This window comes from Echiichthys vipera (genome assembly GCF_963691815.1).
Source record: "Echiichthys vipera genome assembly, chromosome: 4".
NCBI classification, from domain to species: Eukaryota; Metazoa; Chordata; class Actinopteri; order Perciformes; family Trachinidae; genus Echiichthys; species Echiichthys vipera.
Genome location: NC_139829.1, coordinates 1,724,839 through 1,750,971, shown reverse-complemented (window position 1 = coordinate 1,750,971; position 26,133 = coordinate 1,724,839). Strand labels below are relative to the sequence as shown.

The window sequence follows — 26,133 nt, the reverse complement described above, 5'->3', positions numbered from 1 at the left end:
TCTGTGAAGGCTGCGGTCATTTTTTCAGCACAAGAGGCGGGCATAGTTTAAATGGCTGCACCTTATTGGACAGTCCATTAACCAATCAGACCTACGATCCGATGACGTACTCTATTCCTTTGGCCACCAGCGGGGCTAACTAGTAGATTAAACTTTTACCAAAACGAGTTGGCAGTAAAACAAATAAATCCTTTCTTTGGAGGAATTGCTACAAGTTTCTGCTTACCTATAAATTACCAAAGAAATCAATCACCAAAAGTCCAGGATTGACATTGCCTTTAATTATTCTAATTTCACTTCACTGATCAATGCTCTCGTAGACTTCAAATCTGTACTGGATACCATTCTCCTCCTGTAGCTCTTGTGGCACTCCTGGAAACCTGCAGGAGAAACGAGCCTTGCTGTATATTTCATCAGGTTTACACATAAATGTTAAAGGCTTAAGGGCAGGTGCATGATTCAAAATTTCAGCAGCCAACAGCTCAGTGATACCCATCAAGATAAATCTCAAGGTATGTTGCTGAAAAGAAGACTTGGTTTTAGAGTTTGGAAATGTTTTGATGAGGTACCTAAAAGGTTGTACAAAGTCGTTAAGCCTTCATCATCACATCTAAATTGGGGTTTCACATTCACAAGAATGGGACGGACAACCCAAATACCAGATTTCTTTTAGACATATAGAGTATATTAAAATTCAAGCACTTTACTAACCTACAAAACATAAGACTTAAAATGAATAATATTTTGAAGTTTCACAATTTCAGTTTATTATAACTTGGGTCTTACTTTCCTGGACTGCTCTAGGTTCTTGACCTATCTGATGTCAACTTGCTTTGAGGTTAGTACAAGACCATCATAACTGAAAGAAATGACTGTCAAAACTACAAAATAAGACTGAAGTTGTAATAAACCTGAATTACCCACAAAAATGTGCTGAACATGTGTGCTGATCTTACTCTGGCAGTAGATGATATTTGTCTGGACTGATTCCAGGGAGGAACGTGTCACATTCAAACTGCTTCAGGATTCGCGTGATGAACAGTCTTCTGGTTCCCGGGCTCTCCATCAACTCCTGGGTAGCCCAAAGCAACCAAACCATGATTACAGAAATAAGTAGGTAGTAAGTACAGGTGTGTGTAATTTCAGCTCATCCAGAAGTGGTTCACTACGATCATCATTGATAGCTGCAACCAGTACAACAGTCATATTAAACAGTCATATCCAGTCATACATATTTGATCTTGTACATTTTCTCTACATTTAACTTTTCTGATTTAACTTTCTGTAAATTTTATATGAGCTGTGTTCTTTTTTTTTTCACTTCAGTTTTTAATGTTGTTTTCATTTAACAGACATTGCAAAAACACTACTGACAATAATCCACCCCGAAAAAAAAATAAAAACAGTATAGGGCGTCACTCTCTTGAATATTTCAGTCTTCGTTTCCCTCGTCCTCGTGTCTATCACTGTTTGAGTTCTTGTATATAGTCCATTTCTCCCATTTTTGCTCTCCTTGGACCTCTTGTAGTCTCATATGAAATGTCCTCTTCTCCATTGTGTACATCTCTTCGACAAATGCCACCCACTGATCCTGGTTAGGTGGGTCTACCTTACACCAATTTCTAGTTATAGCTTTCTTACATGCAATCAATAATATATTTACCAAATATCTATCTCCAATATGTATATGTCCTTCATCCAGGTCACACATGTACAGAGTCTCACAGGTCATAGGGTATCTTCTGCATGACACTGTGTACCATTCCCCAAAACCTTACAATTTTATTACACTTCCAAATAATATGGGCATGGCCTGCTTCTAACTCGCTACATTCTCTCCAACACAAGTAATTCGTTTTTGAATATTTATTTTTAATTTTAGGCATAATAAAGAATCGTATCAGGTTTTTCCATGAGAATTCCCTCCATGACTGTGAGCTGGTGGTTGTTTGGTGTGCTTTCCACATCTCTTGCATTGTTGATCTGTAATGCCTATGTTGAGTTCCGATTCCCATTTTTCTTTTACATATTTGGTTTTTCATTTGTTGTCAATGCTTTGTATAATGCTGATATAGTTCGAAAAGGAGTCCCTGCATATGATTTGATTAGAAGTTGAGTTACACCCCACACTTCCATGGAGGGATCTCTTCTGATTTTCTTCTTGTAATAGTCCCTTAGCTGTAAATACCTATGAAAATCATGCTTCCCCAGATCGTATTTATCCTTCATATTTTGAAAACTCTCCAGCTCCCCCTTCTCCTCTAGGGTGCACCATGCTGTGATTCCCTTAGTTAACCATGTTTTGAATACCCAGTCATATTCGTTTGAAACTACTATCAAATGCCAGCCATTTTAGTTGGTGAATATCATTTATCTTGTATTTTTGGACCACTTTGAACCATAGATCCAACGTGAATGAGGGAATTGGGTCTATTCTTTCCTGTTTTTTTTGTAGGTTTCCTTATCCCCAATGATGCTCTGAATTGGGTACCCACCAAATTCCTTTTCCATGTCTTTCCACTTAGCCACGTAGTCAAGCCTACACCGGCACAGTATTGATCTAAATTGGGCTGCATGGTAATATTCCTTTAGTCTTGGGAGACCCATACCTCCACTATCTCTTGGTAGCTGGAGAGTTTCGTACCTTACTCTGGGGCTTTTTCCTCCCCAAATAAATCTTGATAAAACTCAATCCCAATTTACAAATTGAGTTTGGGGGACCTCTATAGGTAAAGCTTGGAACAGGTATAAAAGACTAGGCAGTATATTGATTCTGACCGCCTCAATTCGTGCGCTGAAATCTTATGGTAAAGTAGACCATCTTTCTATGTCCCTCTGAATCTTGATTGATATTGTTGTAATTTGCCTTATATAATTTGGTTAAACTTTTAGTAATGCAAACCCCCAAGTATTTGATTGTTTTCTGCTTCCAGTTAAAATCGTAAGATTCTTGTATCAGCCTTGATGGGGTATAGTGTAATGTTAAAACCTGTGTTTTTGATATATTAAATCTTATAACCTGAGATATGTCCGTATGTTTCGAATAATTTCATCAGTGTAGGGAGAGAGTCATCCAGCTGACTGAGGTAGGCTATGATGTAATCAGCAAAGAGCCCTATCTTGTGCTCCATACCATTTATAGTCACACCTTTAATTCCTTCATTCTGTCGGACTGCTTGAGCTAGTGGTTCGATAAAGAGAGCAAATAGAGTCGGCGATAAGCAGCAACCTTGTCTAGTTGATCTTTGTAGATTTATCCCAACCGTCAGGCTGACATTGATTTTGATTCTGGCAATGCGTTGATGGTAGAGTGCTTTTATACTTTGCACTGATTTGCAATTAAATCCAAATCTTTCTATTACTTTGTATAAGAATTTCCAGTTTACAGAATCGCAAGCCTTTTGGGCGTCCACACTTAATAACGACATTCTGTTTTTTCTTTTGGGCTTGCTCGACAATATGTATAGTTCTAATGTTATCCTGTGCTTGTCTATTTCTTATGAATCCAGTTTGATCTTCTTCTATGATGTCTGCTACAAAAGTATTGATTCTTTTTGACATAATTGATGTCTATATCTTGTAGTCTACGTTCAATAGTGAGATTGGTCTATAATTTCCACATTGTTCTTTATCCGTTCCAGGTTTTGGGAGCATATAAATTATCGCTTCATCCCATGAGGGAGGTATTTTATTGTGTCTTAGTGTCCAATTGAATGACGCCAAAAGTAACAGTGCATGTTCTTCCCTGAGTACATGGAACCATTCGGCCGGATAACCGTCACTTCCCGGGCTCTTTTTATTTTTCAACTTTTTAATTGCATCCGTCACCTCCTCCATTGTAATTTCATTAATATTTCATTTTGTGATTTGCCAATTGAAGGCAAGTCTAAAGAATTCAGAAATTCCTCCATCTCATCCTCTCCTGCTGATATAGGTTGGGTATACAATTTACTATTATACTCCTGGAAGACCTTCTCTATATCTTCTGGCGTGCAAAACAGCTCTTGTGTGTGGGGGTCTCTTATTTTATGGATGCTATTAATTGTTTGTTGCTTTTTTATGCGCTTTTCGAATAATTTAGTAGATCTTGTTCCTATTTCATAATAGTTCTATTTCAGAAACCTATTTTTATTTCTCTACTTCGTCTGTTAAAATATTTATTTTTGTCTTTAAAGCCGTAATTTCTCTGTATATATTTTGGTCTTTTGTACTCTGAAAGTTTCTCTCTAGCACTCTTACATTTTTTGTGTATTTCTTGTTTGTTTCTATTCTTTTTTTAATAGTGCTGTTTATGCTATTAATTTTCCCCTAATAACCACCTTCATGGTGTCCCAAAGTACTGTTGGGTCTACTTCACCATTATCGTTTTCCTCAATATATGTGTTGATTTCCTTTCTGACCCTTTCCTTTCTCTGTTCATTATTCAGTAGGCTCGTATTCAGCCTCCATGCTGTTTGCCGTTTTCTATTACGGAGGCCGATTTTTAAGTATAAGGGGTTATGGTCCGATACCACCGCCCCCCCCAATACTACACTCCTCTACAAGATGACACTCTCCCACACCGATGAAGAAATAATCTATCCTTGAATGTGTTTTATGAGCAGCTGAATAACATGTATATTGCCTTTCCAGTGGATGTAAATTCCTCCACACATCGATCAGGCCCATCTCTTCCAGTGATGTAATGATAAACCTTGATAATTGTTTTCTATTTCTTTTAAGACTCGTATCACTTCTGTGGCATAGCGCCACATTTATATAACCACCACAAATTGTAATTCCCTCTGATTCCTTAGCTATGACATCAAATAAGTACTTGAAAAAGTGCTTATCACTTCGGGGGCGCATAAATAATAATCAATGTTATTTTTTCATTCGCTATCTTCCCCTTTATTAAAACAAACCTTCCTTCTTTGTCTTAAGGGTTCCTTCTCACAATCAAACTGGATTGAGTTTGCCAGCAATATTACTACACCTCTTTTACATCCACCTTTATATGTACTATGATATAAATTCTTATAACCAAATTTGCTGAGTTTTTCATGTTCTATCTGTGATAAGTTTCTTAGTTTTGCCATAACCCTTCCTCTTTTTGCCGGTGTACTCAAGCCGTTTACATTCAGGGATATTAATATAATGCTATCAGCTATTTTTGCCTTTCTTTAATGTTTTCAGGTGAACTCCCCGACAAGTGTAAACTAAATAACTAAGATCTAAATAACTATGTACATGTAACACACAAACATAAACAAAACCCAGAAACCGGGAGGTTTTCAAACTCTGGGGCGATTTTCCTTGTGCCCCAGCGCCCCTGTTGCTGGGTGGAGAGGAAGTCCTCTCCTAACGCTATATTGCCTATTTGGTCTAGACATAGGGCTTAACTGCCCAATTAACCCATCCTCCCCTTATGTCGGCCACTATTGCCTTTGGCTATTCCAAGTGGTTTGAAATATTAACACTGAACCCACTGTGGATTAAAAGGGGGAAAGTAGCCCTTTGCCTTTTCCCATTTTACACATTTTTTCCTCGCTATTAATCTAACTTAACATTAACCTGGATTTCAATTAGTCCACAGTTGTACTTGGATTTCAATTAGTCCACAGTTGTACCTCTTATGTTCTTTTAGACTCTTGCAGTCTCTCCTTTATTCACCTTGCTGTCTGCGGTCGGTCTCTCCTGCCGCCAGCTCTCTGCAACCCCGCTGTTCCAGCAGCTCCTCTGTGTTGAGTCGGGTCTCACTCCAGAGCCGGTGTGCTGTTGTTCCTCCTCGCTACCGGTGCTTCCCCCTCCTCACCAGGATCTTCCATCGTATAGCCCTTCGCTCTCATAAAGCGCTGCCTCTCTGGCATCTTCATATACTTTCACTCCGTCTTCCCAGTATATTCTTATTTTAGCCAGCGGGGTCTGGAACCAGATACCTTCTTGTTTTAGTCTCTTTTTAAAATGACCATATGTTTTTCGCTTCTGGATGACTTCGGTCGCATAGTCATGATCAAAGAAAACTCGTTTGTCTGCGATCTTTAATGTTTTCTTCTCTTTGACCCATACCTTTTGTAGGATCATTTCTTTAGTGTCGTATTGCAGAAAGTTGGTGACTATTGATCTGGGGGTCGCCTCTGGGCCAGGTTTTTTCACGAGGGCTCAGTGACAGTGCTGAATGTGGAGCTCGGTTCCTTCCGGAAGTCCGAGTTCAGTAATCAACAAGTGTTCCACATATTTGCTCAATGACTCATAGTCCTTTTCTGTGTCTTCCGGGACTCCATAAATACGGAGGTTATTTCTCCGTGATCTTCCTTCTAAGTCCGTTAGCTTCTCTTGGAGCCGGCGGGTCCGCTCCCACATCTCCCACATCAGTGGGATCAATAATCACATACTCAAGCCTACTCTACCGTGGTTATTTGAAAGCAGTCAATTGCTGTAGCAGTTTTCCACCAAGACTCCAAAATGAGAAAATTAAGAATTAAAGACTGAATGATTAAAGCATTTGTCAGACATAAGTAAAATTTTACAGATTCCATGCAGTACCTTGTAGAGAGAGCTGCCCCCTATAACCCAGACCTGGTCAACTTGTTCTGCCAACTCCGTGTCGAGAAGCCTGAGAGCTGAGCTGAAGTCTGGCGCCAGGTGGTGTGCTCCTGCCGGGGGCACTCTGGAGGAATATTGACAATTATTTTCAGGTCACTTCACTGATACTTTGCAAAGTAACATTTCACTTTAGCACCTGCTGACAATATTGCTTTAAACAAACAAAATTATCATCCAAAGAAAATCTCAAGAGAGCCGCACATAGATACAATACTTTTTATGGACTTGCAATACCCTTAAGTGGCCATAATGTGTAGGTAGTAGTGGTGTTTCCATTACAGTCGAATTCCTGGTATAAGGCAGGTCTCCCCAGAAAATTATCTGTGCACGCACATCTTTGCACGGGCTTGTTAAAATGAGTGCTGCAACAGCCGGGTCGGATTCTGACCTCTGGCCCTTTCCTGCACGCTGAAGTCCTTACCAACAGCTGGTATCTCTTGAAGGAGCTCTTTAAAGTTGAGCTCAATCAGTATGGGGCTTAGCAACGCCGATGACTTCTGGCATGGGAACACATCCCAGACCAGTCTCCAGTGGTGATCTAATTTTTTAATTCAGATCCTCGCCATCAGTAGAAGAACATACAACATACATACAACAATTGTCCTTGAGCAAGACACTGAGCCTCAAATTGCTCCACCAGACTGCGCGTGGTTTGAATGACTAGATTATATTACATGATGGGCAAGTAGCGTCTGCCATTGGGAGGTTGGCAGATGGGTGAAAGTGAGAGTTAGCGTAAAACAACGAGCCATATGTTGGATGATCCTTCGATTCTCACTTAATATTAACGACAAGGACTGCATATTTTCACCTGCGTAATATTGCGAAAACTAGGAACATTGTTTCGAGAAAGATGCAAAAAAACTAGTCCATGCGTTTGTTACTTCTAGGCTGGACTATTCCAAGTCCTTATTATCAGGCTGCTCCAATAAGTCTGTTAAGAGTCTCCAGTTGGTCCAAAATGCTGCAGCTCGAGTACTAACTAAAAGAAATCGAAGAGAACATATGTCTCCTGTATAAGTCTCTTTGCACTGGCTACCTGTAAAATCTAGAATAGAATTTAAAATCCTTCTCCTTACCTACAAATCTCTCATTGGTCAGCCTCCATCGTATCTTAAAGAGCTGATAGTACCGTATTACCCAACTAGATCGCTGCGCTCTGAGAATGCAGGGCTACTTGTTGTTCCTAGAGTCTCCAAAAGTAGAATGGGAGGCAGAGCCTTCAGCTATCAAGCTCCTCTCCTGTGGAACCAACTCCCAAATGTTATTCGGGAGGCAGACACTGTCCTCATATTTAAGAGTAAACTTAAAACTTTCCTCTTTGATAAAGCTTACAGCTAGCGCTTACAAGCCCTTAGCTATGTTGTTATTGGCATTCAACTTCTCTTAGAGCCTGCATATACGGGGCCTAAGCTGATTTTGTTCTGCTTAATGATGCTGCTATAGGCCGAGTCTGCTGGGGAATAATCCTGTCCTGGTACTCTGAGCTTCTCTCCTCTGTTTGTATCATTCATGTCTCATCAATGCATGTTACTAATTCAACTTCTCCATAGAGCTGGGTCTGTTTCTGGTTCCTGACTGTTATAGCGAAGGTTTTCGTTGCTACTCTGTGTGTCCTGAGATCACTTTTGCTATGATTTGGCACTGTAAATAAAATGTAGTTGTTTCTATTTGCATTTTACAGCCTCCCAGATGTTCTGGAAACAGGGTTGCAAAGTTTAACAATAGAACTTTAACAAAATGAGCAACAATTGAGTAAAATCCGGGCTCCAGAGTAACTTTTTTCACTCGGAGCACTGCGGCTCCCAACTGAAAATTTTAGGAGCGCAACCAGAAATTTTAGGAGCACACATGGTAAATCAACATGCTAACCAAATGTTAACGTTTCTACTGATTTTTACTGTATTACCAATAAATACTTTGATAATAGATGCAGAAATTACAATGTGCTGTTTCAAATTCAGTGTCACATTTTTATTGTGCGCTTTTTTTATTTCTGTAGACCTTACCAGAGAAACAGGTAAAACACATGTACAGTACATCTGCTTTAAGGTAAAAAAAGAGAAAAAAAAAAGAAAACCACAGACAAAAACCGAAAAACCCCAACATGAATCCCGCAACCCCTCAACAACCCAGACACTATCACAATAACAAAAAACAAGTAGCCGAATAACATGTAACAAAAGTAGATAACGTAAGTTAAAAAAAATAATAATAATAAAAATAAAATAAATTAATAAAAATAAAAATGAAAAGAAAGAAAAACTAAACTAATAGCAAAAATAATTAACGTAATTCAAGAAAGAGAAAGACAACAAAAAATAAATGAATAAGGGGGGGGGGGGGGGGTCTCACTCCTTTCAGCACTAGGAAGTGTCCTCAGCATCGTCAGGAGTAACAGGGATTCTATTACTAATAAAAGCCAGCAGTGGGTTCCAGGTTTTGTGGAATGCCTCCAAAGATCCCCTCTGCAAAAACCTCTCCAACCGGAGACACTGTAAAATTTCACGGATCCAACTATTATGAGTCGGTGGAGAAACATGTTTCCATTTAAGGAGAATTTTACGTCTGGTGAGCAGGGTGGTAAAGGCAACGGCACGTTGTGTAGTAACGTTGTGTAGTAATGGGATTTTTAGACGGAGGGAGCCCAAAAAGAGCAGTCAGAGGATTTGGTTCCAAATTTGTGTTAAGAGCCCGTTTGAGGGGTTGAAATATATCAGACCAAAATTCAGCAAGCTTCGGGCACGTTCAGAACATATGTGCGTGGTCGGCCGGGGACTGCTTACAGCGGTTACAAGCGTCACTGTGGCTAGGGTATAGCTTAGCCAATTTAGCGTTGGTGAAATGGGTTCTATGAAGCACCTTCCACAGTAATAGGCCGTGCCTGGCACAAATCAAGGATGAGTGGACCAGTTTCAGAATGTCCCTCCACTGGACCTCAGTAATGTCTACCCCCATGCATTTTTAGGTGAGGCAGTGGGGACTCGGCTCAGAAGAGCAATCTTATTATAAATGACACATATCGTGTTGTATGTTGAGAGACAGGAATTGGTCCATCTCAGCTTCAGGGGCCGGTTCGGAAAATGTGGGAATTGCTTTTGGATAAAATATCTCATTTGAAAGTACCGAAAAAAGGCTATTAGGCAGGCTGTATTTGTCCGAAATAGATGCAAAGGACGCAAAAACCTCTTCGTCATACAGGTCCTTAAGAGTTTTGAGGCCCTTATCTGACCATATGCGGAATGCAGGAAGGGAGATATGCATGATTATTCAAAACTGCCGCAAGGACCAAAGCCCTTTGCAAGCCGTACTGCTTCCTGAACTGGATCCAAATTTTAATGGCATTAACGACAACCGGATTGGATGAGACCTTGTGGGCAGTTATGGGGAGCTGTGAGCAAATCGTAGAGTGCAAAGAGCAGGAGGAAGATGTTATCTCTGTATGAGCCCAGGGCGGGCAAGGGTCTGCAACTTCACTGCGGAGCCAAAATAAAAGTTTATTAATGTTGCAGGCCCAGAAGTAGTGGCGGAAACTAGGGAGTGCTAGTCCACCTTCAGGTTCAGGGAGTTGAAGAATAGGTTTTTTGATACGGGCTGGTTGATTTTGCCAGATAAAGGCGTTAAGTTGTTGGTCCAGGTTAGTGAAGAACGATTTGTTGGCAAATTGGGAGGTGTTGAAAAAGGTACAGAAACTTTGGTAAAATTACCATCTTAATAAGATTAACCCGGCCTCTAAGGGACAGGGGGAAGCCTGCCCATCTAGATAAGTCTGATTTGCATTTATCCAATAGTGGCTGGAAGTTCTTTTGAAAAAGGTCCCTGATGGAGCTGGTGATAAACACTCCCAAATACTCGAACCCCTCGTCAGCTGTTTTAAAAGGTGAATATGGATTGTCGGAGTGATCTCGGCAAGTTGTTGACAAAGAATAACTCACTCTTCTATATATTCCATTTATACCCAGATAGGTTTCCAAACTGATTAAGGGATGATAAAACCGGGGGGAGGGAGGTTGTGGGGCTTTGGAAATAAATAAGAGAAGGTCACCAGCATATAAGGAGAGTTTGTGGACCAGGCCAAAACGGGTGATGCCTTCAAACTCATTCTGGGATCTAAGCCAGATTGCTAACGGCTCGATGGCTATGTTGAACAACAAGGGTAAGAGCAGACAGCCCTGCCGGGTTCCACGCCTGAGAGGGAAACATGCTGAACGGACGCCGTTAGTATCAAAAGCCAAATTTCTCCAAAATATAAAATAGGAAGCCCCACTCTACCCGGTCGAAGGCTTTCTCCGCATCTAGCGCCACTACGAGCTCAGGAGTGTCCGATCCATGTGAGAATATGATGTTGAGCAGCCTTCTGGTGTTGAAGAATGGATGTCTCCCTAATATGAAGCCTGTCTGGTCTTGTGAAATTATCCATGACATCACACTTTGGAGGCAGAGGGTGAGGACCTTAGCAAGAATCCTACAATCTATGTTTAAAAGTGAGACCGGTCTGTAGCTGCCACATGAGGTAGGATCCTTGTCTTTCTTCAGTAGCAATGAAATAGATGCCTCATACAAGGTCGCTGGCAGTCTGCCTTCAGTGAAGAAGTCGTTAAACATTCTCACAAGGAAGGGAGCTAATAGTATTGAGTATGCCTTTAAAAGCTTGACTGTAAAACCGTCGGGACCAGGAGATTTCCTGTTCTGCATAGTCTTGATCGCTTCATGCACCTCCAACAGAGCGATGGGTCTACCGAGCTCTCTAGCAATGTTTAAATCAATCTGAGGGTATGGTAAGTAGTCTAAGGGGTTGAGGGTCGCTGCAGTAATTGGGTTGCATTCAGAAGTATATAATGCGGTGTAAAAATCAGAAAAAGACTTGTTGATCATCACTGGGTCAGAAGTGTGGCTACCATCTGGTAGTTGAATTTCAGAGATTAGTCTGGAAGCACTAGCTGCGCGGGCCTACTGTGCCAGGAGTCTCGCTGCTCAAAAAAGTTTTGTTTAGATTGTCATAGCCGTCTCTCCACTACTTCTCATTTGAGAAGTATAGGATATCATTTGTCCTCGAACAGTAGTTTTAATTGCTTCCCACAGAGTGCCGCTGCTGTCATCAGGGGTGTCATTAAACTCTATTTAAGAGCGGATTTGAGTCGCAACAAAATCTTTAAACTTACTATCCGACAGTAAGTGTGAGCTGAACCTCCAAGGTGAACGGGGAATTGTATCCTGTGGAAAACTAATGTCAACTTTGGTAGGAACGTGGTCAGAAGTGACTATTGGGTGATATTCACATGCATTCACACAGTCGAGGAGGTTGTAATCGATTAAGAAGAAATCAATTCCGGAGAATGTGTGGTGTACATGGGGGGGGGAAAAGGAGAAAGCGTTCCCATGGGGGTTTCTAAACCTCCAGGGATCAGAAATTCCCAATTTGGATAGCGTAACCTGTGTAGGAGAAGATCTGTCAAGAGTCACATCCTGCACCAGGTTGAAGTCTCCGCCTATGATAATGCGATGACTGTCAGCGTTTGGGATTTTGGCGAATAGCCTTCTAAAGAACTGTTCATCATCCCAGGTGGGCACATAAACCAAAACTAAGACCACTGGTGTGTTCTGGAGTGTGCCCGAAACTATGACATAGCGGCCGTCAGTATCTAGGATTACATTTGTTGGCTCAAACAGGACCCTTTTATAAATGATGATAGCTGCCCCTATTTATATCTGTAAATTTGGAGTGGAATAGGTGGCTCATCCACACCCTCTTAATATGTGGGTTGCCGGCTGTTTTGAGATGAGTTTCCTGCAGAAACATCACATCCCCCTGAAGGTGCTCCAACTGTGTCAGGACCTTACTGATTTTGATCGCTTTGTTCATTCCCTTAGTAGTCCAGGAGATTAGACGCACTCCAGTACCTGTCTTTACAGCATTAGCCATAGGAACAATAATAATAAATTAGAATGACACTACATGACCTTAAAGTAATCTGTAGTAGTGGAGGAAGAGAGTGGGGAGGGAGGGTAAAAAAATAAATAAAAGGCCCAAACGCACATAAAGCAGAACAAAAACAACATAAAACAAGACAGTAACAATGTCCCCAATCTGAGGGCTAGTCCCATAGAAAAAACACATTCTGAGTTCTCTAGCTCGAACTAACCACTAAACTAAACTTCCGGGGTCTCCTCCCTAAACAAACAGTGCTTGACCCCTTAAAGTCACATGAGAATAATAGTAAAGAATAAAACAGAAATAGTATTACTAATTATGCCAGAACAGACATTAAATTAGTCAGCAGAGGGTGCTAAGATGTCATGGGGCAGGCAGGCCATGGGTACTTTGGGGGTATTGAGGGTATTTTTCTACCTCAGCTCAGATGAATAGAATGCATTTAAAAAACCCTCCACCCTGCGTTAGAATGCGCGCTGTATCGATACAGGTCATCTCTGCACATCAGACTATAAAAAGTGTCAGGCTTCAGTAAAGCCCTTTGACCAAACAGAGACAAGAATACTTCAGATAACACTGTGGCGGTTGGTGATAAAAAGTTTAAATCAAATAAAATAAAGCTGTGAATGAAATATATAACATAGAACTGAAATCCACAGGCAGACGAGCTTCCAGTGCTTGGCACGAAGACCGACCAAAGACAAACTGAATTCACATGACAGTGTGAGCAGGCACAGAAACAGGAATTTAAAAAGCATCAGAAAACACCGAACCTCGAGTCAACATGTCCACAGTGCGTTAAAATGTCAACTTAGGGTTTCTGTTCAAAACTTTAACAGACGGAAAATCAGCAGCCCGTCAAGACTTGAACAGTTAACCAGGTGGTCTAAAAATAATATAAAATTTATAAACTCCGGTCAGTCGGGGCTGTTATAACACAGCAACACAGTCAGCACCACATCAACTCACAGTTATCCAGACAACATGACAGCGGCTCGTCTGCGGTGAAATCAACAGCTCTCCCACGGTCATCAGGGCTCCTCTGTGTGGGTGGATGTTATGAAGGCTTTCGCCTCTGTGACCGTGGAGAGCCTTTTCCTGGCTCCATCCTTCATCATGATGACCAGCCTCGCAGGGAACAGCAGCTCGGGTCTGAAGCCCCGGTTGTAAAGCTCCAACATCTCACCTCTCTGTATTTCTAGTGTGCGGTGAGCACTGTCACACTTCAGCGGTGACTCCAGAAAGCCTTCCCCAAAAACCTCCATGAGCAGCTCTGCGAAGAAGGCTGTGGGCCGCGGACCTTGAACAGATTCTGGTAATCCAATCACTCTGATGTTATTGCTCTGTTTCCAGGACTCTAGGTCGCTGACTTTAGCTAACAGCTTAGCGTTGCTCTCTGTTAGCACAGCACAGGAGGCCTCCAGCGGTAGCAGACGCTCGTCCTGCAAATTTGCATTTACCTCGAGGAAGCATATCTTCTGAGCGTGGTCGGACACTGCGGTGTGGACTTGGTCCAGCTTTGCTTCGAGCGTTGAAATGGAGGCTTTGAACTCGGCAGAGAGGGCTTTGTTCTTGGCGGAGAGGGCTGCATGGTGATGCTCCAAGAGGTTAGTAATGGCCGTCCTTGCTAATCTCGCCACCTGCCTCCTTTGCGGGACTAGCCTTCGCCCCCTGGTCTTTTACAGTCTGTCTGGTCGGATGTGTCAGTATTTAGGTGGTGTAGCCGTTAAACAAGACTAATATTAATATTGTTGTGACTTTCGGGGTCCTGAAACGTAAAAATTATCAAAAGTCACGGGAGCAAGACTCAACCGGTGTCTACTCCATCTCAGCCAAACCGGAAGTCGTCTATTGTGCGCTTATGAAGATGCAACATGGAAGGTAAACCAACAGCACCATCATTGTCATGACAGTACAATATAAAAAAATATACCATACAGTTAGAATAAGGGCTGTGACGAGACCCTCAGCTCACAAGACGTAATATAGAGAACAAGAGGAGACAAGATTGTAACACTATTTTAAAATTTCAGCATTTTCTTTTCAGGGGGGTTGATTTTAGCAGAGAGCTGTGGTGGTGCTGCAGGTGTACAGAGTACTTGTGTTAGCCTCGCCATCTAAAAGGGACCTGCCCCCATCATCATACAGGCACTGCTCCACAGAGAGCTAGACAAGAAGCGATGTGACGACCATCACTCACTCATCTCACAGAACAGATACATTTACATTTTATGAAGTCGATCGACTCACCGCTTGGGTTTTCTCCCACTGTTTATGTGTTTTAACATATGAACCGTATCCACACTGACTGATCAGATCAGGTGTCACCTGCTGCCTCAAGGCCCCTACACATAATACGCCGTAAAAACGCTTTGCGCAGCCCGTTACATTAATTTCCTATAGAGGAGGCGGCAGCGCCCAATGTAGTGGCGTACACCACTCAGATTTCCCTCTCTGCTGCTGTGCTCAAAGTTAAATCTGTTGAACGCTGACCTTTTCAAAAGCGCAACCAACGAGAGTGTGACGTTTACGTTTCCTAGGCAACCAGAGGGCGACCTCAAGCCAGCTAGAAAGATGGAGGAAAAACTTACCGTTTGTGTGTGCGAGTTAACCAAAGTATTTAACGTTACATTAAAGTCGTTTCGCGAACTCAAGGAAAGCGTAATGATGGAGGTTTATAAGCAGTCACAGGAGGTTTGTTAGCTCAGTTCACGGCAGTTGTTTTAATACTAACGTTGATTTAGCCATTTACTCTCCATTTCTCATTTAAACACTGATGATTTCTTCCCATAGTGAATACTGAACTATTTTGATTTAGTACATTTCTGCTGTCACTCGACTCAGGAGCTGCAGACAGACGCGTCACATACAGAGGCTTCAGTTCGGTCAGGTGCCCGACCCTGAACCTAAAACTTGTAGCCTGATGTTAGAGAAGCTACGGGGCTCACGTGTTACAGGTTTGTGTTACCACTCTGTTGCAATTTAGCCTCTTACATATAGATATGGTGAGACATCTGGTAGAACATGCGCAACCAAATGTAAAATTCAGTCATACACTCAAATTTTGGACGCAAAATGCGAACATTTGGTCGCAGTCTCGAGCCGTGAAAATAGAGTCCTTTATGCAGGCTGCACTGCATCTACAGTGAAACAATACAATGCTGGATAGCAGCATTAACTGTTTGTGACACATACTTGCACTCTCTGCTGAGGACAATGTTGATCCTGTTGTTCAGAGGTCTGTTCTTCTCTGGGATTGAAAACCAAGTTTTCCTGCCCATGATCACCACATTCTGCTTACCTGCAGGACAACAAGGTTTAAATTAATAATAAAAAAATATTATTTATTAGATTCAAATATTAATTAGTAGTTTACTCTCCTCAGTTCTCAAACAGGCTGCATCAGTGATGGGTTGAAAAACTTCTGCCTCAATAAATGACCATCGTGCTAGACTAGTGAATACCCTATCACATTTTTTTCCATCATTATTGATTTCTGTTACTTTATTCTTCTGATTGTCTTATGTCAAAATCATGTAATGAGAAGAGATTCAATTGGAAATCTTGAATTTGATCAAATGCTGTATGAAAGTGTTGAAAATTGCAAATTTTGTGGGGGTAGTGTTTCCCACAGCATTCTGTGAGACCGTGTGGTGTGGACCTCGGGCCATCTCGGGGTGTCTGGGGTTATGCTTTCCTATAAAAAGATTTTGTACATTTTAAAAGTTAAATGCATCAATGCTGTCAAAAGTCTAAATCCATGAAGAACGTTGTGCTCTTGTAAACAGTGTTGTTCAATTAAATCAAACATTGGTTGTATAGATAGGATTTTACTAGTCCAATTAGTTAATAGTAAATAACTGCTATTCAAAAAATAATCATCGAAATAAATCATATTCCTGACATCACAATACTAAGTTTAGAAATAATCAGTCAGTGTCAGACCTCCCTCTGCTGCTCATCAAGGTCTGAGGATGTCATACTTATTAGCTATGTGCAGGTGGATTAGAGACTGCAGACCGAGCTAATTGAAAGATTGCTTTCCTTCATGACTGGATGTATCAGGTAGCGTTACTTGGCCTATAGATTTGCCTTAAACTAGGCTATAAAGTAAGACTTTGATAATTTGTCTTTAGCAATCAAGAGTGGAGTGCTTATTTGTTTTTCTATTCACATGAGAACACAGACCTTGTGGATCGCTTACCTTCTAAAAAGACCTTTACACCAGTTGAACAGGTGTATTGATTAACATTGGGTTTTCACTAAGGTTTTATTGCACTGACAGCATCGACAGCAACTCCATTCAGGTGTAAATAAGTTATGCTCGTTATACTCCTATAGGCCTGGTCTTCCGGGGGATTTCCTGTGATACTAGCTTCCCTCTCCTCCTCCCTCTGTATAATTCATGTCCCATTAATGTATGTTACTAAATTCACTTTTTCAGTCCTTGTGCTTTCTCGTCTCGCAGGTCTCTGCTGATCGTGGTGGTGCCTGATGCCGTGGTCTTGCTTGATGGTTCCTGCTCAATTGTTATTTGGGCCCATGCACCAACAAATGTCGGGCCAGTGAAGGCCCTATTGAAATTGAAGAAATTACTTTTTTTTTTTTTGTTATACAGTGGAGATCAAAATTAGAGAACAAAGTATTCATTCTTGATCTATTCTGATTGTTCAGAATTTGAAAGAATATCAGCCCTGTCTATACCACTGCTGTACTAGCATGTTTTTTAAATAAAAAAGGCAAGAAAGACCTTTAATTTTGCCCACTTTTTTTTTTCACAAAATAGAGAACACTTTCAGATCCCTCCCAGTTACTGGTGTTAATCTGCACCTGATGACAATGGACTTCATTGTTGGACACACCCTATTTATCTGCAGCTCTCCTGGTGACTTTTTAAGATGCCACGCTGCTCTAAGGAGACTGAAACCCTGTATCAGCAGGTTGTCCAGATGAAGGCCAAAGGGATGACCCTCTCAGCCATCACAGAGTTGTTGGGGACACAGATTCATTTAAGTCCCTCAAAAAGGCCAGTCGTCCACGTAAAACAAATGCACGAGAAAACAGGGTTATGAGAAGACTCAATCGGTTCAACACTGCGGCTGGAGTTGGTCTCCAGTTCAGTGATGAACAGGGCAAGGATCTGTCTCCGCACAGTGTCTCATCGTTTAAGACTTTTTTGAGTGAAAGCCCACTCTGCAGTGACCAAACCTCTCATCAGCAGAAAGAATAAAAAGGCTAGACTTGCCTTTGCTGAGGAGCATGTTGTCATGTTCAGTGATGAGAGTACGTTCAGTTTATTTGGGTCTGATGGAAACATTATGTTGGGCGTAGGACTGGGGAAAGACTGAACCCAAAGTGTGTAAAGAAGTCAGTTCAGTTTGGAGGAGGAAGTGTCATGGTTTTCTCCAACAGGAGTTGGGCTTGTACATCTACATGGCAGGGTGAATGCAAATGTTTGTGTGAACCTCCTTCAGCAACATGCAATACTTCACTGCAACTGTCTCCCAATCAGCTGCAATTTTCATGCCCTCTGCCACACTGCAAAACAAACAAGCAGTTCACTGAAGCTAAGAATATTGAAACAATGAAATGTCCAAAACAGATTCCAGATCTAAACCCCATAGAGAATATCTGGAAAATCCTTAGCTACAAAGTAATGTCAAAGAAACCCACTCCAGTTAGTAAACTGTGGAAGAGACTAAAGGAAAATGGACCAAGATCAAACCAAAGCAGTGTGAGAAAGCTGTGGCCTCTACACTTCCTGTTAATTTTTGAATCCTATAGAAGAAAACATTGTTGAAATCTTCTCTTCTGACACAATGGTTACTGTTTCGGTTTTTGTTGAAGTGCCTTGGTAATTAAAAAAAACATGCTAGTACAGCAGTGGTATAGCCACAGCAGATATTCTATCACATTCTGAACAATAAAAAAATAACAGTATTTCAGAAAAAAAAAATAAAGAATTAATACTTTGTTCTCTAATTTCGATCTCCAGCGTACAGGGGGTACAGAAAGTATTCAGACCCTCTTACATTTTCATTTGCAGCCATTTGCTTAAATCATTGAAGTTGATTTTTTTCCCTCATTAATGTAAACACAGCACCCCATTTTGATAAATTAAAAAAAAACACAGAATTGTAGAAAAAAAAAGTGAGATATGACATATCCATAAGTATTCAGAGCTTTTGCTGTGACACTCTTATATTTAACTCATACTGTCCATTCTTCTTTTTTTTTTCTTCCTCTCCGGGAAGAATCGCCTTATCGTGGTGGTTTGTGTGTCCCTGTGAACCTGAGGGCTGTGTTGTTTGGAGCCTAGTGCACCTGGTAGGGTCTCCCATGGCAGAGTGGTCTCAGGCGAGGGGCCTGGCTAGGAATGGTTCACAAAGACTCTGGAAAACAAGGAAGAGGAAGGGAGACCCTGCCCAGAGAAAGCCCGGGGCCCCCATCTGGAGCCAGGCCCAGACGAGCGCCTGGTGGCCGGGTTTGCCACAGAGCTTGGCCGGGCACAGCCCGAAAAGTGACTTGGTACCTCCCCCCTCTCCTTTCCTACCGGTCAATCTTCGTTTCCACCCTCACCTATGATCATGAAAGCTGGGTCATGACCGAAAGAATGAGGTCGCGAGTACAAGCGGCCGAAATGGGTTTTCTCAGGAGGGTGGCTGGATTCTCCCTTAGAGATAGGGTGAGAAGTTCAGCCATCCGTGAGGAACTCGGAGTAGAGCCGCTGCTTTTTTGCGTTGAAAGGAGCCAGTTGAGGTGGTTAATGTGGCCCGGAAAAGGGAAGTTTGGGGTCGCCTGCTAGAGCTGCTGCCCCCGCGACCCGACCCCAGATAAGTGGTGTCCATTTCTTCTGATCATCCTTGAGATGGTTCTACACCTTTATTGGAGTCCAGCTGGGTTTAATTCAATTGATTGGACTTGATTAGGAAAGGCACACATCTGTCTATATAAGACCTAACAGCTCCAATGCATGTCAGAGCAAATGAGAACCATGAGGTCCAAGGAACTGCCCAGAGAGCTCAGAGACACAATTGTGGCAAGGCTCAGATCAGGCCAAGGTTACAAAGGAATTTCTGCTGCACAAATGTTTGCAAATGTATTAAAAAAACAAAAAGTGAATGACATGTCCAGAAGTATTCAGAGCCTATGCTGTGACACTCTTATATTTAACTCAGGTGCTGTCCATTTGATTAGGAAAGGCCCACGCCTGTCTATATGAGACCTAAAAGCTCACAGTGCATGTCAGAGCAAGGAACTGCCCAGAGAGCTCAGAGACATAATTGTGGCAAGGCTCGGATCAGGCCAAGGTTACAAAAGAATTTCTGCTGCACTTCAGGTTGCTCAGAGCGCAGTGGCCTCCATAATCCTTAAATGGAAGAAGTTTGGGACTAGCAGAACTCTTTCTAGAGCTGGCCGCCCGGCCATACTGGGCGATCAGGGAGAAGAGCCTTGGTGAGACAGGCAAAGAAGAACCCAAAGATCACTGTGAATGAGCTCCAGAGGTGCAGTGAGGAGATGGGAGAAAGTTCTACAAAGTCAACAATCACTGCAGACATCCACCAATCAGGGCTTCTAAAGCCTCTGTCTCTTTAGACCAGAAGGGAATTTCTCGTAGTCTGGGAGTCCATGTGTTTCTTGGCTTTCATGTGTTACACACTGAGGAGAGGCTTCAGTCGGGCCACTCTGAAATGAAGCTGCAACACGGCATTTACGGTGGAGGGAATTTCGCCACAATCGCACAGATTGGAATACTCGGCAAAGAGGCAAGTACAAGTACTTTCATTAGTGGGTCATATTGTTTTAACTAACTCTTTGATAAATAGGAACTTAAAAGACAGATAACTAGATGAAAATCTTACAGATTATAGCTTGAACTTAAGTAAACGCTACCTTTCACAGATGTCGTTGCTGTCATCTTTCGGAAATGTTTGAATTCGTTACTATAAAAGAAGAACAATAATTAATTTCACCAAGTTAATGCATGAAATGTACAGGTTAGGTCGGTCTGTGTACGTTTTGACCGTTTACTTCTTCATTTAAACCAGTGAACGAGAATAATACCTTTATTATTCATCCCGCAAGGGGAAATTCAATTTTTTCACTCTGTTATCTTATTCATGATAAACACACAGGCCCGAAATACACACACATGCACAAACAGGACCTATATACATGCAATTAATGGAGAGATGTCAGAGCGAGGGGGCTGCCAATGGCTCAGTGCCCCGAGTAGTTGGGGGTTCGATTCCATGCTCAACAGCATCTCTCCAGCCACCAGTCCACACAGTTTTCTTCATTTAAATACCAGAAATGAGAAAAACAATTTTGTCAACTTGTGCGTCAAATACAATGGACATTTAACAAAAAGCTGCCTGTTGCCTATACTGGCTGTGGCTAGACTCCTCGCCGTTTCATTCTTAGCAGACTGTTAAGGATGCTGTCTCTTTAGGTGGTTGAAAAGGTTTGTTGTGTTACCATCTGATGTGTGCAGCGCGTGCGTGTTTTTCTGTGAATAAGTGTTGATAGACAGTGTCCATGCGACGGGATAGTCTGATGTCCACTGTAGTTGCAACAACATGTATCAGATTATTAATTTGGCCGTAACTGCGGTCCAAAATGTTAGTCTGAGATGGTAAGGCAATTTGCTGTGGATGACAGTGAAACATTGAACACACCCAGATTGTAAAAAGCTGCAGACAGCTGTGTACCCAACTGAAAATCAAAATATTCCAGTCTCCCTTTCATGCAGCAGATGGTCGAGCTCTCTGACTAGCCAACCGACAGTGGAAATAGGTTGCAAGGTCTTCATTGACTGGGGGGAAAGCCCAAAAAGATGTCTGTGTGACCCAGCACAATGTGATAATTCATGGAGCCTGCAACCAAAACTCATCTGCACACTGCCAGATGTCTGTAAAGGGGATGAGAACGAAGCCAGCTGGGGTGGGTGCACTGATCAGTGCAATATGGCAACGACTGCCTCAATAGGGGGCATATGTGATAATCAAAGCTGCTATAGTGGGTGAGGTGTGCTGTCTGACAACATCACTCCAACATGAATGGAGACAGTGTCACAGAGTTTAATCCCCCCTCGTCTCACATATAAAGATAGATGAGGGGAAAAATACACGTGTAGCCCTGTTCTGTGTTAACATTAGGCCGTGGTGAGGTATTACCCCCAGAAGGAGAGATTATGTGACCTGATGGCTCACTGTTAACGTGGAAAGGAAGTTGTGCGCACCAATCCACCAACATGGCGGCCACAATAGGGGGTAGATGATAAAAACCGCCACTCACTGTCTCAGTTTTTTTTCAAAGCGTGCATCCCATTAAGAATCTGTGAAGGTTTGTGGCGGCAATTAGGCCGGGCACAACAGCAGAGATGAGGTTCCTGAAGCACCATCTGCATCCATGGGGAAAGTAGACAGTGGGCAAATCAGTGTACGCCTTTTTCAACTGGCACGGATTGGGCTCCGTTCTGGTTCGAGCACCAGAGTTTGAAGTGGCTAGAGCATTTCAATCAAATATAACCTGAAAAAAGCTGTTTTTTTCAGTGTGAACCGGTTCAACATCAGCGGGTGTGCCAATCAAAAGATAGAGCAACGCAACATTATAGAATAGAATAGAAATACTTTAATGATCCTAAACCGGGAAATTCTCCTGGGGCGTGACCAATAAAGGACATGAACATGTGTTCTGAGTGGACGACAGAGAGATCAGAACAGAGGAGAAATAAAGATTATCAAGATATGTGTATAGATATCAAGTGAATGTACACAGCTACAGTTTTCAGTATGAGAACTAATGAAGACCTGCGGAGGAGACCGCATGTTGTTTCTGCTGCTGAGTGAAAATAACACATACATCAGGCTCACTGCGCACAATACATTTACTGCTGTTGTGCATTGTACACGCCCTCAGTTGCTGACGCATCTTTGATTACAGTGCAGGCTTGTTCGCTAGACAGCACCAAGGTTCAAAAAATTCTGAACAGAACCAGTTCAAGAACCCGTTCCCTGTCATTCAAAAAACACTCAGAAAGAAGTCAGAGGCGTATAACAGCCAGAAGTCAGTCAGGAGTAATGATTAATACGCTACATACACATTAAGGGTTTAATAAAGACCCCTTTCTTATGATGTTTTTGGCTAGAGGGGATGAATGTGCTACATTAAAATGTGTTGCCTTGTTTAATTCAGGTTTCAGTAATTCATAACATTTCATTTGAATATGCAGTATAAAAACAGTAGTGAATATAGTGTGGCTGTTGATGTAATGATGTGCTTTAGGTTTGGCAAGTGAGGGGATGCTTTAAACTTCTGAGGTTTGTATTTAAGATTACTGTTTGGGCCTTTTACCTTTATTAGTTAGTTCAGCTGAAGATCAACAGGAAATGGGAAGAGAGAGATGGGACGTGCATGACATGCAGCAAAGGGCCGCAGGTGGGAGTCTTGACTTTTAGCCTCTGTATATGGGGCACCCACTCTGCAACTGACCCCAACTTTTTGTTTTTAGTTTCAGTGCCCAGATGTAATGGTGGCCATTTTGTGCTTCTCACAACAAAACAGGAAATAGATAACTTCAACATACATTGTACAATTTGCACCAAATTTCCACAACATGATACAAGTCCAGGCCTACTGGCAAGTAAGCTTTATGTCATGCAATTTACTACAAATTTGCAATATGCGTACTGTTGACCAATCAGGTAGCCTTTTGTTGCTAAGCAAGCCCCGCCGTTTTCTTGGACCTCCAAAATAAAAAACGAGAAGAATATGGCAGCATATTGGTGGCTACAACAGAACAAAAAGAGGAGGACGATTAAAAAAAAACAAAAAAACATTCTAATACAAAGTGGAAAGGAAGCCAGGTTGGCGACTGGCTTGTGTACGATGCCACAACAGAAGAGATGCACTGTGGGGATTGCTGTGTGTTTGGAGAGTGGAGGACTCAGAGCCTCAGTCTATGCTCTGTGAGAGGGGTTTTAGTGTCTGACCTCCATTTTACAGTGTAATGGAGTTTGGTTATTGTTAATTATTATGATCGTTATTGTTGTTGTTTATCTAAATGTTATTCAGTCAAAATGGTCAAAATATGTCTTATCTTGAAAAGCAACATAAACTTACAAGTCATCTGTTATAAATGTAATGTTTTATTGTTAATCTGAAATAAAAAAAATGTTGAACCTGTGTATCTAATGACACTACAGGGACAAAGAAACTGACTAATGGATTACAGTTGGGTGTTAACTAAATAAATGAGTATAAATCAGTAAGATGATTGGCTGTTATTATTTCTGTTATTTTCTATTCTAAATGCGTGCCACACCGGGTCAGACACAACTGTAAGTCATTCTATTCATTAATGAGATTAAGTAGGTTAATAACTCAACAGCACTTTAATGTGGATTCTGTAAAAGAGTCGTTCACTTTTATTTTAGGCACAAAAAAAATTTTGGCAGGTGGATTTTGATTTTTTTTTTTGGTGGAATTTGCCATCTGCCACAGTGGCTGGAGGCCAAAAACGTTAGCTTCAGGCCCTGTGCATACTACACTTCAGCACATGCTCTCTCGCGCCCACAGGGGGACGAAGGAAGATTTGCAAAAGTTACGCAATCGCCACGCACCATTTCTGCAGGCAAGGAAACGCATTGCCACGCTTCCAGTCCAGTCGGCTCCACGCACGCGAAGTGCAGGACTCGTCCATCGCTGCTAACAGCTTTCATTTGAAGGTTATATTTGGATAGATACATTTTGACACAAAAGCGAAAAAAAATGCGTGTTTTTTTTCCGTTTATAGATTTTTCATGGAATTCCATTGGTCCTTAGTAACTTCCTGTCAGCTGATGTCATTTGCATACACTGCAACAAGAAATAAACTTTTTAAAACGCATTTAGAATGTTTACATCTTTGAAAAGGGCTAGAGTGCAAAATGAAATAACGTTTTCTCATTCATTGGAACAAAGAAGACACAAACAGTCAAAATCGGACACGGACCACTATTCACCAGCGTGACTTACTTTAGTCTGACAGGATGCCAGGGCAGAGTTCCATTATTCCCGATACCCAGGTCAGGACACACCGCCACGATACCGTTGAGAATGCGGGACATTCTCAGGAGCCTGGACACCTGTGGGTCGCAGCTTCTTGGCGTTGTCTAACGAGAGTACTAGAGGCAGCGTTCGAGGCGGAGCTTCGGTCATTTATATGAAAGGAAACAAAGTTCAACTGCCGCGTAAACCCCGTGCTCTAAAAGTACCCGGATGATCCGCTCTGCTTCCGCGTTGTATCAAGGCTAATGGAAGAAGGCTGGGTCACCAAAAATGTCAACAACCGGGTATACATTCTATGGTACAACCCTACAACTTAAAGATACAATCCATAGAAATTGAAAAAAAAAACAGTGATCAAAATTAGAGAACAGTAACCACTGTGTCAGAAGAGAAGATTTCAACAATGTTTTCTTCTCTAGGATTTAAAAATGAACAGGAAGTGAAGGGGCCACAGCTTTGACTGACTTCAGCACATCTGTGCACACAGGACATCACTAGTTTCTCACACTACTCTGGTTTGATCTTGGTCCATTCTGACTCAGTCTCTTCCACAATTCACTAACCGGAGTGGGTTTCTTAGACATTACTTTGTTGACAAGGATTTTCCAGTGTAACAGGGGGCATTGTCTTGTATGATAATTGCAGCTGATTGGGAGTCAGTTGCAGTAAAGGTATTGCATGTTGCTGAGGTTCACATGAATATTTGCATTCACCCTGCCATGTAGCTGCACAAGAGGCCCAACTTCTGCTGCAGAAAACATCCCTAAACCATGACACTTCCTCCTCCAAATGGAATTGAGTTCTTTACACACTTTGGGTTTAGTCTTTCCCCATTCCTACGCCCAACATAATTCCATCAGACCCAAATAAACTGAACGTCCTCTCATCACTGAAGTCACTCTGGACCAGTTCTCCTCTGTCCACACAGCATGCTCCTCAGCAAAGGCAAGTTTAGCCTTTTTATTCTTTCTGATGATGAGAGGTTGGGTCACTGCAGAGTGGGCTTTCTGTCAAAAAGTCTTAAACGATGAAACACTGTGTGCAGAGACAGTGTGCACTTCTGGATAATCTGCTGTCTCAGGGTTTCAGTCTTCTCCGCGTATGTCACCTTTATAATTGAGGCCCCTGGACTGAACCATATTTATAGAACTTATGGAATTTTACCACTCTGGTTGATAGAACATTACTTTACCAACATTACACTTCCTCTATGCATAAACTAGCTTTCGAGAAGCTTCAGCAGACATAACAGGGAATCTGAAATACAGAAACTGGATTTTATCAAAAAGTGTTGTTCAGGCAAAGCTAAAATTCAATTAAATTCAATTTTATTTATAGTGCCAAATCATAACCAAAGTTATCTCAGGACACTTTACAGAGTAAGTAAAGACCACACTCTATGACTTATTTATGATTTACATAGACCCAACAATTCCTCCATAGAGTACGTTGGCAACGCAAACCTTCCCTTTAACAGGCAGGAACGTCGGACAGACCCAGCTCTGTGGAGGACGGACATCTGTCTGCACCAGTTGGGGAGGAAGAAAAGTAGAGAGAAAGTTAGA

The 26,133-nt window shown here is 41.9% G+C and overlaps 1 protein-coding gene across 1 annotated transcript; it reads right to left on the bottom strand.

The window, feature by feature from the left end:
* Positions 1-261: 261 nt before the first annotated feature.
* Positions 262-24,732, bottom strand: dhfr (dihydrofolate reductase). The gene is made up of 6 exons (XM_083912576.1): positions 24,536-24,732; positions 20,411-20,460; positions 15,713-15,818; positions 6,526-6,649; positions 957-1,072; positions 262-380 (listed from the first exon to the last, which is right to left on the bottom strand). The coding sequence occupies exons 1-6, from the start codon at positions 24,625-24,627 to the stop codon at positions 299-301; spliced, it is 570 nt and encodes a 189-aa protein (XP_083768702.1). The 5' UTR covers positions 24,628-24,732; the 3' UTR covers positions 262-298.
* Between the last annotated feature and the right edge of the window lie 1,401 nt (positions 24,733-26,133).

Bases quoted from the DNA above. Each gene is read 5' to 3' on its own strand.
- dhfr (XM_083912576.1), bottom strand. From the start codon at position 24,627: ATGTCCCGCATTCTCAACGGTATCGTGGCGGTGTGTCCTGACCTGGGT. The intron at 20,461-24,535 runs GTAAGTCACGCT...CTTCTTTTATAG, and splicing joins TGGCATCCTGTCAGACTAAA to TAACGAATTCAAACATTTCC. The intron at 381-956 runs GTAAGATCAGCA...TTTCTCCTGCAG, and splicing joins AAATATCATCTACTGCCAGA to GTTTCCAGGAGTGCCACAAG.